The following is a 16,669-nucleotide window of genomic DNA, read 5'->3' on the forward strand; positions in this document are numbered from 1 at the left end:
AGGGTTTTGTAAACTGTACGGACAGAGCGGCCACAGATACCAAGTTGCGGGGCTGCTCACACCAAGCTGTTGATGCCTGACGGGTCCCCGAGCAAGGAAGCGCTCACACAGGCTGGAGTCCTCCATGGCCCATGTCGGACACATGGCACGTGTCCAGTTAGAATAGCTGAGGGTCTTGGACGTGCCGATGTGCTACCATCTCAAGATGCACCAGTAAGTTCTAGAGGTGAGCAAGTCAAGAGCCCCCACCCCACCCCACCCCCCGTGTGATCTCACCAAGTTCAAACCATCCAGCCTCAGGGTGGGGAGCACGGTTCCCATTTTAGAGACAGAAACTAAGGCTCAGAGAGTTGTGAGGGCAACCCAACTGCTGGTGGTTGGAAAGAAAATCTCGAACTGCCCCTTTCCATGATCACGACCTAAGGACAGACCCCCATGACTGGGAGACTAAAGAATCAAGTTCGGATGGTTAATTTTGATGGTTGCACCACGAGAAGGCACTCGATGCCATGGAACTGCACACTTAGAAATGGTAAATTTTATGGTATGTATATTTTAACACAATTAAAAAAAAAAAAATGAAACAAGCCCGCAAGCCCAAGTCCTATTCTGCTGAGACTGACTATGGTCGTGGTCACATGTGTGAGGAATATTGTTATACCCGCCTCTTTGTCCACAACTGTGGCAGAAACTCAGAGCACTAAAGAAAAAAATAGTAATAATAAGGCAAATTCTTTCCCTTTAGAAGGTCAAAGTCACTGGGATAGTTGGAAACATGTTTTGTTTTGTTTTCTACATTCCCCCAAATTCAAGCATTTTGGGTTTCTGGGGCTTTTTAACCTCCTTCATGGAGATTCTAACTTCTACCGTGTTAGCAATTTTCACAGGAGAGTTGGAGAAGCAGCAGAAATCAGGAGAGGAGGCAAACATGGGGAATGGCTCTCTGGGTCCTTATGAAACACAGAAAGAGGCTCTTGTCTGGAGAGAGGAGGGGAAGGGAAGAAGGAGGGAAGGGAAGAAAGAGCAAATGGATATTGATGTCCTCCTTCCTCCCTTCCTGTTCCCTCTTCCCTCTGGGTTCTTTTTTTTTTTTTTTAAAGACTTTATTTATTTATTTGACAGGCAGAGATCACAAGCAGGCAGAGAGGCAGGCAGAGAGAGAGGAGGAAGCAGGCTCCCTGCTGAGCAGAGAGCCCGATGGGGGGCTCGATCCCAGGACCCTGGGATCATGACCTGAGCCGAAGGCAGAGGCCTTTACCCACTGAGCCACCCAGGTGCCCCTTCCCTCTGGGTTCTTGATTTCCTTCTAAGGTCCCTCCAGCCCTCAGCCCAACACCTGGTCCTCGGGGGAGCCCACTGTGATCGCACTAGTCACCGCAAGATCTGAGAGTTCTGGAGGCTTGCCATTCAGACAGATGTCCTTCGGTAGGGAGCAGAAAGTTCTACGCAGACTTACAAGAGAAGCTTTGGGCAGGTGTTTGCTCCTGAAGCCCCGGTCTCCAGCAGGTGGGGGTGGTGGGAAAGGGGAGCGCTGCCAAGGCACGTGGTCTCAAGGAACCCCACTCTGGTCCCTTTCTCCCGCAGTGAGTGCTGGGATGAAAATGGGACCGGAGGAGGCAAGAGCTCTAAGGAGGAATCTTCCCTGACACCGGAGAACACGACATCCTCTAACTACACTCTGAAAATGTATCCACAGCATATTTGTTTCCTCGTCCATGACTCCCTGATGTTCTCAAGCCCCCTGGCTTTCCACCTAGAGAAGAAATCATGTCACTTGCTCCCTGACCAGCTCTCGGTGGTCAGGAAATGCTGTTGGCCCTTTCTCCCTCTGTGCTCTGTTCCTGGGCCTTCCCCTCCCACTCCATACACAGGGGCTGAGCTACCACGGAGGGGAGCTCAAACTGTAGCTCACGTCACATCCCATGCCACACAGCCCATGTGGCTTAACCAGGTCCCGACAGCCTTGACCTAAATCCTGGTTTATGACGTGGTTCAGACACATGAGCTTTGTGTGTTCTCTCCAAGGCCTTCTCCTCCTCTGGATCCCCAAGCCCCCCATGGGGAAGAGAGGAAAGAATGAGGCAGGTAGGGGGAGATGTGGGCGTGTGGAGGGGTGAAGGACTGAGAGGCAGTGGACCTGAGGGCAAATCCTGGAGCTGCCACCTGCCATAGAGCCATCAGACCTTCAGCTTCATCCTTTGCCACACCGGGGCTGACCGGGGGAGACTACGAGGTAAGGTAACCAAATAATCACAGCAAACTGCTGTGTGGGGCTCACCACATGCCAGACCCTACACAGAGTGCTTTACACAGCACTGTCTGTTTCCTTCCCTCCGTCACCTGAGAGCTGAGTATTAGCATTACCCAGCTTTGAAGAGGAAGAGCTTAGGCACAGAGAGGCTGAATCATTTGCCCAAGGCCACACAGCTGGGCGCGGCAGAGTCTGGATTCCAACCCAGGCAGCCTGGCTCTAGGCCACGTCTTCCCGTGTTACTCACTTTCCACGGCGGCGTCTGTTTAAGGCCCTTCATAAGTACCAATCCCCTGCCCCTGCTTTTTGAGATTCTTTTCACCACAGTCCTTTGGGTCAATTTTCAATAAACTTCAATCCTCTGGGTTCTGTGCTGCTTAGCTTTCTTCCATTAGCTGGAAATCATTCAATAAATATTCATTAAGCACCGCTCTGTGCCAAGTACCTGCTAGTGAAGGCCCCTTCTCCAAGGCCAGGGTGACTGTGAGGTGTCTGTGGTCAGGCCCATGGAACACCTGGAAATGCCACAAGCTAACCTGGTGGAATACTGATGGATGGTTCTGTCAAAGGGACACAAGAGTGTTGGTGTGGTCCCTCCCCCAGGCTCACGGTTTCCCAGCCCCTGGGGCCTGGGGCCTGCTGCACTGACCAGAATTTGGGCAGCTTCTGTGAGAGTCGCTGGTGCATCTCCTAGCGTGTCCGGAAAGCTGAGCCTAAGACAGTGCTTCTCAGCGGGGGTGCTGCCGCCATCTTGAGGAAGGATCTCTCTGTCGCGCAGGACGATCCATACACGGCAGGATGCTCGCCATCCTATCCGGTAGTCACCTGTGCTCCCCAAGGTGCAGAGAGCCTTGGTCAGCTTGGGCTGATTAAAAAGGCCACAGGAGCGGGGAGGGGTGAAGTACCATCCTTAACCGAGACCCACTGGCTTAGAAGATGTGACTGACTGCAAGTCAGACGACTCCACGAGAGACAGCCCACATCATTCTGTGGTCTGGAGAAACAGAACACGTGTGAACAGAGTGCCGAATTCCATCAAGTTCAAAGGTGATTAAAAGTTGGCCGAAGACAATTACATGGAAAAGCCCAAAGAAAGGCAAACCTCAATTAAGTAAGGTGCCCCCTGGTGGAAGGTGTGGATGTCAGGGAGCAGAGATAATAGGTGATCTGTCTTCTTTAAGAAATAGAAACACTGATAATCATAAAGAGGCACTTGTCCTAGAAGTCCAGGTGTCCATGGGAAACCAGTTCACATCTCAGTCAGGAGCCTCCCGGTTGTTAAGATCTCAGTATGCTGAGAAGGCAGTCCTCAAAATCATATGCCAAGGGAACCCCAACATTGCTTGGCATAACATCATAATTCTTTAATGCACAGACATTACTTAGCCACAGAAGAGCTAACAGAGAATCATGCATGCTGTTCTCACAGCCGTCCTGTGAGATAAGTGCTACCATGATCCCCTCTCAAAGATGAGCAGAATAAGCATAGAGAGGTTAAGTTACTTGTCCAAGGCCACCCAGCTAGATATGGCAGACACTAAGTCCAAACCCGGACAGGCAGCACTTGAATCAAACATAAAATGTAATGTTCTGTGTTAGAATTAAACATGAAAACAGTGACATAACCAGAACAAGAGAAATATTCTGTCATACTGACATAGCTTCAGATACGTGGTATATTATGAAGTTGCAGTGTTACTTAATTTGGCCCTCAAGAGCAGAGGTTGACAAACTAAGGCCTTTGGGCCAAATATGGACCACCACTGTTTTTGTGAATAAAGTTTTATTGGAACACAGGCAGACCCATTCATTTAAATAGTATCTGTGGCTGCTTTCAGACAAAGGGAGACTTGAGTAATTGTGACAGAGACCATCTGAACTGCAAAGATGGAAATACTTACTATCTGGCCCTTTACCGAAAAAGTCTGCCACACTTATTCTAGAGGTAGACATCAGCCTTATAAGTTTCTGTTCTAAATATGCAAGTGGTAATTGCTACAGAATTGTGATGATAAGGTGAAGTATGACTACATTTATAAAAGCATCAGACATTCAGAAAACTTCAGGTTTGTCACGTTTGCAATCAAATTGATGAGATATACACAGATCACTTACATTTTTGGGAAGCTTGCCTTTAAGAGCACTTGAAAAGGAAATCAAAATAGTAAATTCCTAAAGGCAGCTTAATATTTTTAAGATCCTTACCTAAATTCATAAACGAGCTGAAACATTATTCTAGAGCTCAAACATGGCGGCTAAAATTTCTCGGGCTTACAAGCAAATAGTGAAAATTGCAAAGATGAACTAAAAGGCCTAAAGAAGAGCTAGGATGTGAAATTTAAAGTGAAGGAAATGTATTTTACTTTAATTTTTATTTATTTATTTATTTGACAGAGAGAGATCACAAGTAGGCAGTGAGGCAGGCAGGGAGAGAGGAGGAAGCAGGCTCCCCGCTGAGCAGAGAGCCCGATGTGGGGTTTGATCCCAGGACCCTGGGATCAACCTGAGCCGAAGGCAGAGGTTTAACCCACTGAGCCACCCAGGTGCCCCTTAATTTAATTTTTTAAAGATTTTATTTATTCATTTGTCAGAGAGAGAGATCACAAGCAGGGGAGTGGCAGGCAGAGGGAGAAGACGACTCCCTGTGGAGCGGGAGCTCAACGCACGGAGCTCCATCCCAGGACCCTGGGATCATGACCTTAGCTAAAGGCAGACACTTAACCAACTGAGCCACCCAGGCATCCTGAAATGAATTTTAATTTTAAAAACCTAGGTAAACACCACCTTCTCCTCACAAAGGCCACCTTGGAAACCACTAAAAACCCCTATTAATAACCTGGATCTTGTATTGCGCCTTCCCTCTGCTGGTCAGTAGTAAAGCTCGGTGAAAGCACACAAGAATCGAACCTGGGTCTTCCCTGCCACCGGTGCCTGAGTCCAGACGTGATTCAGGTTGTGAATCTGTTTCATAAATGGGATTGGCCTTGGCCAAGGAATCCCATATAAGACAAACATCAAGGACAAATGGCAATGTGAGATGCAATTAAAAATGTATTTTTATATAAAATAAATATTTTACAGATGCATTATATAGTAAATCAGTGTTTTATATAAAATTAAATATATGTATTAATAGATACTACATATCACATATGAACATATATATTCTACTAAGCCACTCTGTTATTTCATGTAGCCTTAATAAGCTTTAAAGCCCTTCAAGTATACTGTGTCTCCTGATGCAGTGAAATAACGTAGCAACTCAGTGGCCGACACGAGCTTTGCGTGGAGTGATTCCTGCTGCTAGTAGCACTGCCTTAGCAAATCACTAGACCTCTCGGCTTTCTCCACACTAAGCAAGGGTGATAATCATACCTGCTTCATGAGTTATTGTTGGGATCAAAACACGAAGTGTCTGAAATGAGTGCTTAGCGTGCTGCCTGGTACACAGTAATGGGTCACATGGATCCTAGATGCTGTCACCAGAACCACTACCATTCTAGAAAAATCCTGAAAGGTCAGAAAGGCAGGCATCACTATCTCCCTTTGTGGGGGGAGTTGCCAGACACACAGAGACTTGTCCAAAGGAGGCAGTGCAGCCCACAGGCAGTGGCACCATATTTCTGATTCCCATGCCCAGTGTTGGGAGTCTCTCCTGTGTTTCCCACCTGCCCTGCTGCACCTCAGGCTGGACCACCATCAGAATCACTTGGAGGTTGGAGGGCTTCTTAAAACAGACGGCAGGCCCCATCCCAGAGATTCTGATTCAGCAGCTCCGGATCCGGGGCAGGGCTCAAGAATTCTGCATCTACAAGGGGCAAGTGACCCCACTTTAAGAACCACAAGTCCAACTCAGTGGAGCACCGTTAGGGGGCCACACCTGCCTTCTACAGCGTGTCCAGTGCATACTCACGGGTCATTCAAACACTTGGCACTTTGTTTTACTTTACTATTTTACTTGAACTTAATTGCATTTTTGCCATGGTTTCATTCTGGCCCTCGATTCTCTGAGCTAACAACCCTTGCCCTTGTTTCTTGGATGCACCCGGGTATTGCCCTCCAATCCGGGATACACTCTTTTCTTTCCAGCCGTGACCTTGGCTGCTCTCCACAAACTCTGCCTTTCCAGCGTGGCTCTGCTGTTGCCAATCCAGCCACCTGAACCCTCGTTGGCAGGCCACAGCCTCACAGGTGGGACCTGAATGCTCCTATCTGATGAATTCAGCTAAACCCCTCCTGACCTACCTCTGTCAGGAAAGACAAGGCGCTCTCCTCACAAACAAGGGCACTGACGTGCCCCCTGATCAGAGCAGAGACGCAGCAGCTATGGCAAGATGGACTCGCTCATTGAGAAAACCGCTCACTGACTGACTTCCTGTTTCCTGCTTGGAAAACAAGGGAGAGGCACCGGAGAGAATTAAAAAGGAAAGGGGGAGAGAGGGAGGAGGGGGAGTGTTGCTCCCCAGAACTTAGAACACGGGAATGCCTGTGGATATAAATACTATAAAAATAATAATAATAAAAGGAAGTATTGTGAAATTATGAAAGCGGGGCTTTCATACCTTAACAGTATTTTGACAACAAATGTTCATATTTCATTTGAAATTTATGAAACCTTTGTGCCTGTAATCCCATGAGCAGCAACATGGTAAATGAAAGTAGCTGGCAGTCTAGATTAATAATATTTTGCTCCGTATTGGAAGAGCATTTGAAAGAAGAATCTTGCTTTATCTAGCCCCCCGTTTTTACGGTCCTGTATTGGAACAGACTGGGGCTTCTAAAATTGGCTGGAAAATATTCATAGATGTGTTATTAATTTATGGGAAACTGCAGGACCCACCTCAAGGTTTAAGTAGGCCATTCAGAAACAGCAAGGAGTAGGTGTGAGAAACATAGCAGAATGCAGTGGGAAAAAAAAAGTGTGCTGGGTGACTCTGGGCTTAAATCAAGAGCAGGAAGAGTACCTTCAGTAAGCTATAATAGTTGATATTCTAATAAAACGTTCTTATGAGAAAAAGCAATCTGTTCACATATGAATTCTGCCATATGCTTCCATCTTTTCATGGTCTAGAAGGCCATGTCAGTAATTTCCAGTACTTACGTGGGCATGCAGGATGCCTTTGCTGGCTAATGTGAATAAATGGGCTGGATTTACTGGTTTTCTAATGCTCAGTGTACACACCATGCAGGCTGCTACAGAAGCAAAGTGGAATTTATGGGTTTGCACTGAATTTCAAATGGATGCAGGAGCAAAGCTACGGAAAGTGAGACTGACATGTGGGCTAACATTTCTCGGTGCAGGCTGCTGCTCCCTTGACAGAGTGAGGGGTATTGTTTGCGAAGAGGGAAGAAAGACGCGCTGAAGACGCGGCTCTCATCGGACGCTGCGTGCAGAAGCGCTCGAGACTCAGGCTGCTGCATGAACACGGGATCACGCTCGCTGCAGGTCCCCTAGGAGATTCCCTTGACCCCGGCCCTAACCTGTGACCTTCCCATTTCTAAACCGTCTTTCAATCCTGATGTTTTTATGTAGGGTTGCCTCCCAGCCAGCTGGGAAGAGTAAATTTCTTAAATCAGTACACTCCACTGACTGGTTCTGATATCACATGATTTAACTTTGTGCACCTTAAACCACAGTTTTAGACTAAAGAGAGAGAAGGTATTCACAGCTTGTCTAAGAATTTGCAGCAGTGAAGAAAAGAATGAGATCCTGTCTTCCCCCAAATCAGTATTTCTCAGCCTCGACGCTATTAGCATTTGGAACTGGCTAATTCTTTGTTGTGGGAGTAGAGCTGACCATCACAGGACATTCAGTAGGACTCCTGCCTCCCTCACCTACTAGACGCCTGTGGCCATGCCCCACACCCCAACCCTGGAGTGACAACCGAAGATGTCTCTAGACACTGTCAGATGACCCCACAGGGGCAACATCATTTGAGCCTGGAAATGATAAAGGAAACGGAGGTGGAAATAACAGGAATGTAGAGGTATATCCTTGTGGTGTAGGGAAGGGTTCATATATATGGTTGGGGGGAGGGTCTCTAGAATCGTGGTAAAAAAAGGAGGTGGTCAACAATGCCCAGACACAAAACCGGTAGGGCAGTCAACGTCTGAGTTGAGGACCCAAGAGGGGGGAAATAATTGCTTGACAACATGCACATTATCTGCAACAAAGCAATACACACTCACAAGCATCTTGCAGAAGTTTGGAGGAGAGAGATCGCAAAGGTTATTGGTGAGCTCTGGATAGCAAATAAAAATGAATAATATGATGTCCATATGGCTGGGCTTTCACATCCTTCCATGGGCAGATCTCTCACAGCAGAGAAGACCGTCCAGGGGTAGAAGTATGTTTAAAGACTCATATTCTATCATTAAAAAATCATGCAAAAAAGAGGCATTCTATTAGATAATATTCAAGTCCGTTTTGCTCTAAACAATATGGGTCTAGTCACCAAAGAGGTTGATTCTTTAAGAAAATGTGCTTTGATTTCCTGTGACTTCCAATAAACTTCGTCACTGGCGCTCTACCAGGAAACACTGGGGATACTCATACCCTAGTTTAAGAAGCATGAAATTAAGATGGTCTTCTTATTTCACAGGGATCATAAATAACATATTTATGGGGCTCCGCTAGTGACCTTAGTCCCTCGACCCATTATGTCCTCAATGGAAAGTTTAATAAACATGGCGGTGAGGGATTCAGGAATATGGTCCTTGTCGTTGGAGAGGAATGGCCATAAAGCTACAGGTGTTACCTGTAAGAGTTTGTTAGATGTCTTAGAACCCAAAGGCAGGAATTCTTAATAACCAGATGTCAGCCAGATGGGAGGCACTTTTCAGCGGGTATAGCTTGGCCGTGCTTCTTTATGAATCAGAGAATTGATGAAAGCAAACCTCTGTAAAGGGAATGTACACTTCTGGTGAGTACTACAGCCAAGGAAGCCATGGTTTCTCCATGTCAAGAAAGTCTTTCAAGTTCAAAAATTCCTAGAAGGTCAAAGCTGTTGCTTCTCTTCCACTGATTACGATTGAGAGCAGGGTGGAGAAGTCGAACACTGAAAGCCTTTGGAATGAAGTCCAGGGCCCAAGTTCAACCATACCCTCTACTTAGCACAAAGGTTTCCTTGTCTAAAAACCGGGAGTGAATGACAACTCCCTCCTGCAGGGTTGTTACAAGGAATAAGATGATGCTTTTCAAAACCCAGTACACAGATACTCATACCCTAGTTTAAGAAGCATGAAATTAAGACGGTATCACATTGTCATGTGATCGAGCTATTTGCAAATTAAAGATTGACTCTTTAAGTCAAGACTCTTGACCTTTTGCAAGGAAGGCGTCCAACGAAATCAGACAGCCAGGACTGCCTGATCCTATCAGGCAGTCTGAAATCTCGAATCACACACAATAGAAGCGCGGGCCCTGGGCGCACGTCTATTTCCCTATTGTACAAACACCCAGGGAAATGCTACGCTTTTGCTTTTATGAACTTCTAAAGCAATATAGACTTGTATTCAAAGCACTCTTACTTTCAAAAAGAAGTCATTAATACATTTTATGAAGTCAAAACCCATTAGCGAGGATGTATCGAGTGTGTCTGCTCAGTGAGGATTATCAAAGGGGGTCTAGAACGGCGTTGGACATATAGATTGGGGCCTGGTTTTACAAACGGATGATGCCTGCAGAAGCCTGAACACAAAAGCTTCGGCCACCTGTGATACCTGAAGATACCCAAGTATTGATGTGGTGTTAAGAGAACATCAGGCCATCCTGGGTAGGCTGATGGATACTCCTGAAGTGTGCGCATACCTAGTCTGTTCTGAAGGGTGTATACCGATTCACTGGCAGTGCTTAAATAATTCAGGGACTTAATGGTAGAAGTCTATTCATACATTCTTCTAGGGTGTGGCTGGAAATTGCCTAGATGGAGGCGAGAAGACAAAGAACTGGGTCGGGGGTATCTTTCTGAATTTGGGACTATGAACACATTGGTGTACATGTCCTATTTCCACCTGATGCTTTCAGTTCTTCCTTCAACAAACATTTCTTACATGGCCACCATGGCCCTAGACAACGCATGATCCTGACCCTGAAAGAGTTCGCAGTACAGCAGGTGCAACGTTTTAAAAAAGTAATTATTGTGACATCTGTTAAAATGGTAAGGGAGACTATTCAGGACCATTTCCATAAGGGTCAAGACCATAGCAAAAGGGGTGAGAGGCTGCACTCTGACTAAATGTAGGACAAGGTGATCGGATACCAAGAGTGGAAGGTTCTCTCTAACCGGACTTAGCAGGATTCTTGCTAAGACTGGGCTTTGGAGACCTAGCAAGGATGGGGCCAAGGCTGAGGCCTAGTTGAGAAGCATGCACAGAGGAGCCAACCACAGTTTGGTCAAGGACAGTCTTTAACTAGGACAGAAGGGAGGGTAGAAACTGCCACAGGACACTAGGGACACAGCAAAGTCTCCTTATACATGTTTAAGTGCTTGCGTGTATCTGGCAGTATGAGGAAGAATAAGCAAAGGGAAATTCAAAGGCAAACAGGCAGGTGAGCAGTGCAAAGCACAGGCTGGTAACCTTCCAGTGGTCAGGCATGGCTAGAAGAGGGTTTCTCAAGAAGGGTATTATTGATATTGTAGGGCTGGATAATTACTGGGAGGCGGGGGGGACTGTCCTGCCCATTGCAGGGTGCTGAGCAGCAGCAACCCTGGTCTTGACCCACTAGATGCCTGTAGCACACGTCCTCTCCTAGTACTTCCCCAAGTCCTGGCTACCAAAATGCCCCCAGATATTTGGTGGGGAGGATGGCAGGGAGGGAGAACTGCCCCTCCTGGAGGGACCGTGGGCCAGAAGAAAAGAGGACTTGGAGTGGAGAGGAGAGGGAATGCAGCCTCCCTCATTGAAGAAAGAAGTAGGTGACAGGGTTAAAACTTATGGGATGAAGGCAGAATCTTTGACTCTCCAAACACAATGATTAGATATAACGGAGGAGAAATAGAAGGAAGTGAAATGGGGGCATGGAAAAGTCAGAGTGTCAGATTCATTCTTTAAAAAAAAGTAAGGAGAACAGCAAGGATACACTGACTCACCGTGAGCCATCTTTGTGAATTAAGGCTGTTAGATAAGTTTCCTATTTCTGATGATCACCTACGAATGAAGATAAAGCAACAAGAAGAAGCAGAGACATTGTCTAGGCATGAACTAATCACCATTTTCAAAACATCTGCATGCCTGGTCACTGCCCTCACCAGCCAGTTTACATTTAAATGCATTCTTACTGCAAAAATCTTAAAGCAAGGAAAAAAAAAAAAAAAATCCTGGTCTGTGTGCTTAGATTTAGGCTCTGTGGCGTGCTACTGAGATTTCAAAACTTGTTTTCTAATTTAAATAACCCCTAAGCAACAGTCAGCAGCAGTCCAGGTAGCAAGTTCACCTGAGTCATACCAGATCTGAACTCAGTTTCTTTTTCACTCCTGCTAGCACAATTAGCAAAAGAAAGGAAGTGACTAGTTAACATGCCTTTCCAGCGAATTCTTAATGTGTTCTAATATATGAATTTAGAAATGCCTGCTTGAGAGTTCAGGGATTACTAAATAATAAACCCTGAAGGTTCCAAAATCCGGTTAATAGTCAGACCTGGAGAGTATGAAATATAGTGTTAATTTAGAATAACGTAATGCCTAAAAATGAAGCAAGATAGCGCTAATTGAGCTATGAACTGCTTGCCTTGTATTGTGTAATGCAGGCTATGGTAACCAAGGCTTGCTGAGCTATAGATAACCATTACTCTTAGCAAATATGTTTATTGGGGTCTCTCTCTCTTCATTACCCAACCTCATAAAGTATATGCCTGCATATTCCGATAAAACATAAAACGGCAAGGCAGAGTCACAATTAGGACGCCCTGAGAAGCCGCATCATAAAACGGTATCTGTCTCCAAATGATTGTTCACTTAACCATGATAAATATTTATCAGCGAGCAATAGAACAAATCCTTACACCACTGTAGCCCGTGTTGAACACCAAGGAGGACTTCTACATTTGCAGTTCTCCTCTTTTGACAAATATAACGCTTTAACCTAAAAAACGGAACATGGCATGAGGACTCTGATTTTTAATTATGTAATTGGAACGCCAAGGACATGCCAGATTCCTATTTCCGATGGCTACCTCAAGCGGCTTGGGTGTGCTATCATCTCCTGAGTGAAGGCAAGGGAACAGTGTGAACGGATGGAAATGAAACAGCGCTCATCTGGGCGGTTACTACGTGTAGAACCTTTTATGCCACCAATACTCTCGTTGGAAAACTTGTTTTAAATGATAAAATGGAGATGCAAATAAGCTCATTAATGATCCTCACTCTCTTGTTGGCCTGGATGTGTCAGCTGGGGAAACGTAAGAACTCAGGTGCATATCCTGACGTTCTGCAGAATGTGCGCGGCCCAGGTCGTAGCGGCTCAGATCTGGAATCTGTTTGTTACCACCAAGCATTGTGTGTGGTCCAGGCAAGAGGGACTTTGCCTTCCTGGATGAATCTCAAAAAACAGAAGTCTGTCTCCTGGCCGAGATAATGGTTTCTGATGGGTCAGCTACTGCCTGTTGGAGGGCTGGGGAAGGCCTGGAACAGGGGTGCGGGGGTGTCCCCTATAAATATAAATGCCTTCCCACTGTCGGGCTGTCGGGCTTGAAAACAGCCTGATCCCTGGAAGGATGTCCCACAGCAGTGGTGCTCACACTCGGGCCAATGTGTCAGGATCCACTCAAAGGCTTGTGAAAACCTAGATGGCCAGGTCCCCTCTCCAACTTTTCTGATTCTGGATGTCTGCGGTGGGGCCAGAGAATCTGCATTGCTAACAAATTCCCAGGAGCTGCTCTGGAAACCATGCTTTGCAGGAACTGGGTTCCCCGGCAAAGAAAGGGCTCAGAAGGTGAACTGGCAAGGAAGTGTCTGGCACTCAGAGAGGGGATGTATTCTCGCAGCCTGCACATCCCAAATCCATTTTCACTTTCTTTTCCTTTCCCTCTTCGTCTCGTCCCCTTTAATTACTCCTCCCATCTTCCCTTCCCTTCTTTTGCTATATTTCTATCTCTATTTCTAATTCCCAATTTCTGTTTCTCCTCTTCTCCGTCCTCCTCCTCCACGTCCTGGCTCTCCCCCTTCCTTTCATTCTTCAACAATGCCCTGAAATCCCTTCCTCGCCAATAATTAACCACCTACCCAGGCTCTCAGCAGTGACCGAGATCACAGATGAACCCCCCTCCCCCCACCAAGGAAGCAAGACATGGGGCCAAGATCTCATTTCTTGGCAAACAGCATGAGCGACAACTATCAGAATGGCTTCAAAGAGGGAAGACAAGGACTTGGGTGAAAGCTGTCAACAGCAGGAGCTTCTCCGTTTCGCATTTAGCGCCATGTAAGCAAACAGCGTATCACCATGTGAAGCATGAGAGCGTACACACAGCAGTGACTGTAGCTGGACGGCGTAGCTCTTCAGCATTAATTCTCATTTTGGGGGCTCTTCCTGCCTTTTGGTATAACTAGCCCCTAGGTCTCGCTGCAACTCGCACTTAACCCTCATGCTGGATGAAGAGCTATTTAAAAAAGGGGGGGGGGCACTGTTATGAGATCATTCCTAGGTGAAGAGCTACCCTGAACAGACTTCGCTCCTTACAGCCTTATTGTGTCAGACTCTGAATATTAGCTACATGCACACAGAACAATTCTCAGAGCAAGAGTGATTAGGCTGCAGAAGAGATTCCCAGGGGAGGTCCCGGGGCCTCACTGCTGGAGTCATTTGAAACGAGACTGGACCGAACACTTGACTGCGCCATTAGGGAACAATCCTACCCTGGCTGAGGAGGGACGAGATGACCTCATAGGTCTCTCCGTCCCTCCCAGGGTCATAAAATCTGGATGGAAACTCTGACGAGTCATCCTGCTGTAGGGGCGTCTCGAGCAGGCGGAATGCAAGTCTCTCAGGGGTGGACGAGGTCACCGTGCAGGTCAATGAGAAACAAGTCCCCCGTAAGGCTGGGGGCAAAGGACAGCCCAGAACATAAGTCAAAGTGAGGACATTCCCAGATGAAGTCCGTGAAGTCCTTTCCACGGGTATTAGCGTACGACGCTAATGCTTGTGTGTTGCTCCCGGGCGTCTAGCACACCCTAGTGAGCTTTTCCGCGCTCCAACTGTACAAGGAAAGTCCTGCCACCGCCACTCCCTGGCTCCCTCTTCTTCGAAGATGTGGCTGCCCGCCGAAAACACACATGGGACTAAAGAGAAGCTCGGTTAGGTGAGGAGCATGGCCTCTCCAGAGCTCAGTGCAACGTGGCCCATTCGAATGCTTGTGCAAACCGGCTGAAGTGGAGACTGACCTGGACACGGATGACTGATGCCCCCTACCCTGAAGTCAACTGCTTGGACAGGGCCCTTCTCAGTCTCCAGCAGGGAGGGAGGAGGGCTCTGGGAGGCTCCATGCGCACCCACCCCACCCCCGGGGGACAGTGCAGCTGTGCGCTGCAGCCTGAGCCTGCAGGCGTGTGTGCGCCACCGGAGGATCCCATAATAAATCTGAGACAACTGCAAGCGGCAGGCGTGTGGAGGAACTCTGGACCTGGTCCGACTCAACATGCCGCAGCTGCCATTCCGAGTCACTTGGCTCCAACTGCAAACCCTGAGGACACCGGATAGGCCAGTCATGCCCGCCCATTTGCTTGCCCTCCTAAGGGAAATGGCCATGGCCCAAGGGCTTCCTACCCAGGTGGGCATGCTCTGTACCACCTGACACGACCCCTTCCCCACTCTGGGTACAGCTGAGTAGGCTGTGGTCCACTTGGACCCGAGCCACGGGCAGTCAACCCCAACGTTTGGTTGGTGATTTACCAATGCCAAGGAGGACTCCTGGCCTCAGATTCTTGCACTAGGGAACTGGGAAACACACCCCGAGCCTTTTGCTCTTGAAGAGATGCCATGAGACAGGGCTTGAGCACAAAGGAGAGTGGCGGGGGTTGGGGGGGTAAAACCCAGAGTGAGGGGACAGGCAGATCCAGCAGTGGCAGCAGGAGCCAGCCAGAAACAGAGCACGGCGGATACGCAGAGGGAGCCACAGGGGAAGGCACCTGAAGTGGCCTCGTTGCCTCGCCTGCCAACATCTCTTACAATGAACCTTTTTTTAGAATAAGCGACATGAGGACTCTGTTCCTTGTGACGAAAGAAGCCTAATTCAGACACTCAGAAAATCTGACTTGTGCGTCATGATGAGCTCTTGAGACTCAAACCACCACCACTAGGATAATATCAAAACTCACGCACGTCCTTGAAGACTGCGGTTTGTCAAAGGTATTGGAAACAAGAACAAGTCACACTCGACGTCTCGTCTGACCTGCCATTTTGGAAACTGGAAAGAGAGTTTGGAAAAATGTCAGGAATGGAACAGAGGACCACGGACTCTAGACTTGAATCCTAGGCATTCAATGGCTTTGCCTTCTTCCCCTACCAACCATTATCTATCAGAACAGCCTAGAGATTCATTTATTAATATGCCCAGTCCCCGAACAGAAATGTCAACCTCAGAGCACCTTCCATTCAGGGATGATGTCTGATCTCAAAGGCAAGTGTTTCCAGGTTCCATTACGCACAGGTACCAAGCCCATTCGCGGTGGGTGAGTGCGTTGAGCTGTTGTCCTTCCTCCCAAACTGCAGAAGAAGGAATGGCAGGAGGATATGAGCTCCTAACAACCCTGGAAGGGACAAGTACCTGGTTAGGGAGTGACACTGACTGCAGGCCCTGAGACACATCATCCTCACTGGTGCAGAATGGCTTTGAGTAGAAAAGTTTTTAATAGTTTGCATCCAAGATAGCTCATCAGAGAACAGTAGCATAGTGCATTCAGTCCAATTTTTAAATATCAAGCAATTCTAGCAGACCCTGATTTGTGGGTCTAAACATAATAATTAGTAAAAATAGAATAAAAATAAAAGCAGATCCCACTTCCCGAGTCTCTGCTGCGTTTCCACAGTGTCACTGGCTGCATTTTCTCAAACCTCACAATACCTATGGACTCAAAGAGTCCTATGTGACTCAAAGAGTCACAATACCTATGGACTCTTTGCAAAAGAAGAAACTGAGGCACAAGAGGAAAAAAAAAAGGCGGCACCAAGTGTCCTGTGAGGGCTGGAAGCACCATCACTCTCTGAGAGCTTGCTAGAAATGGGCCCCCCTGCTGAGGCCTAGAGAATTGGAGGCTCTGGGGGTGGGACTCAGGTATTGTGTTTTAACAAGCCCTCCTGGGGATTCTCATGCTAACCAAAATTTAAGAAAAGAAGTACTGTCTTAGGAACTTTCCAAGACCAAATAACTAGTAGGTGGCAGAGTCAACAAGCAAACGTTTGTGCTGAGTATTGGAAATGGTCCTC

At 47.3% G+C, this 16,669-nt stretch overlaps 1 protein-coding gene across 3 annotated transcripts in view; it reads right to left on the reverse strand.

Moving 5' to 3' along the window:
- Positions 1–16,669, reverse strand: part of WWOX (WW domain containing oxidoreductase) — a 937,277-nt gene that overhangs the window by 434,522 nt on the left and 486,086 nt on the right. Inside the window, exons 9-10 of one of the 3 annotated variants that reach the window (XM_045988931.1) lie at positions 15,566–15,650; positions 14,861–14,927 (exon numbers count right to left, since the gene is read on the reverse strand). The exons of the other annotated variants lie outside the window; for them this stretch is intronic. Coding sequence (XP_045844887.1) covers positions 14,905–14,927; positions 15,566–15,650 — 108 coding nt within the window. The 3' untranslated portion in view covers positions 14,861–14,904. Of the gene's footprint in view, positions 1–14,860; positions 14,928–15,565; positions 15,651–16,669 lie in introns of those variants that run through there. 3 annotated transcript variants of the gene reach the window in all.

The sequence above is a fragment of the Meles meles genome, chromosome 19, assembly GCF_922984935.1.
Source record: "Meles meles chromosome 19, mMelMel3.1 paternal haplotype, whole genome shotgun sequence".
In the NCBI taxonomy this organism is placed as follows: Eukaryota; Metazoa; Chordata; class Mammalia; order Carnivora; family Mustelidae; genus Meles; species Meles meles.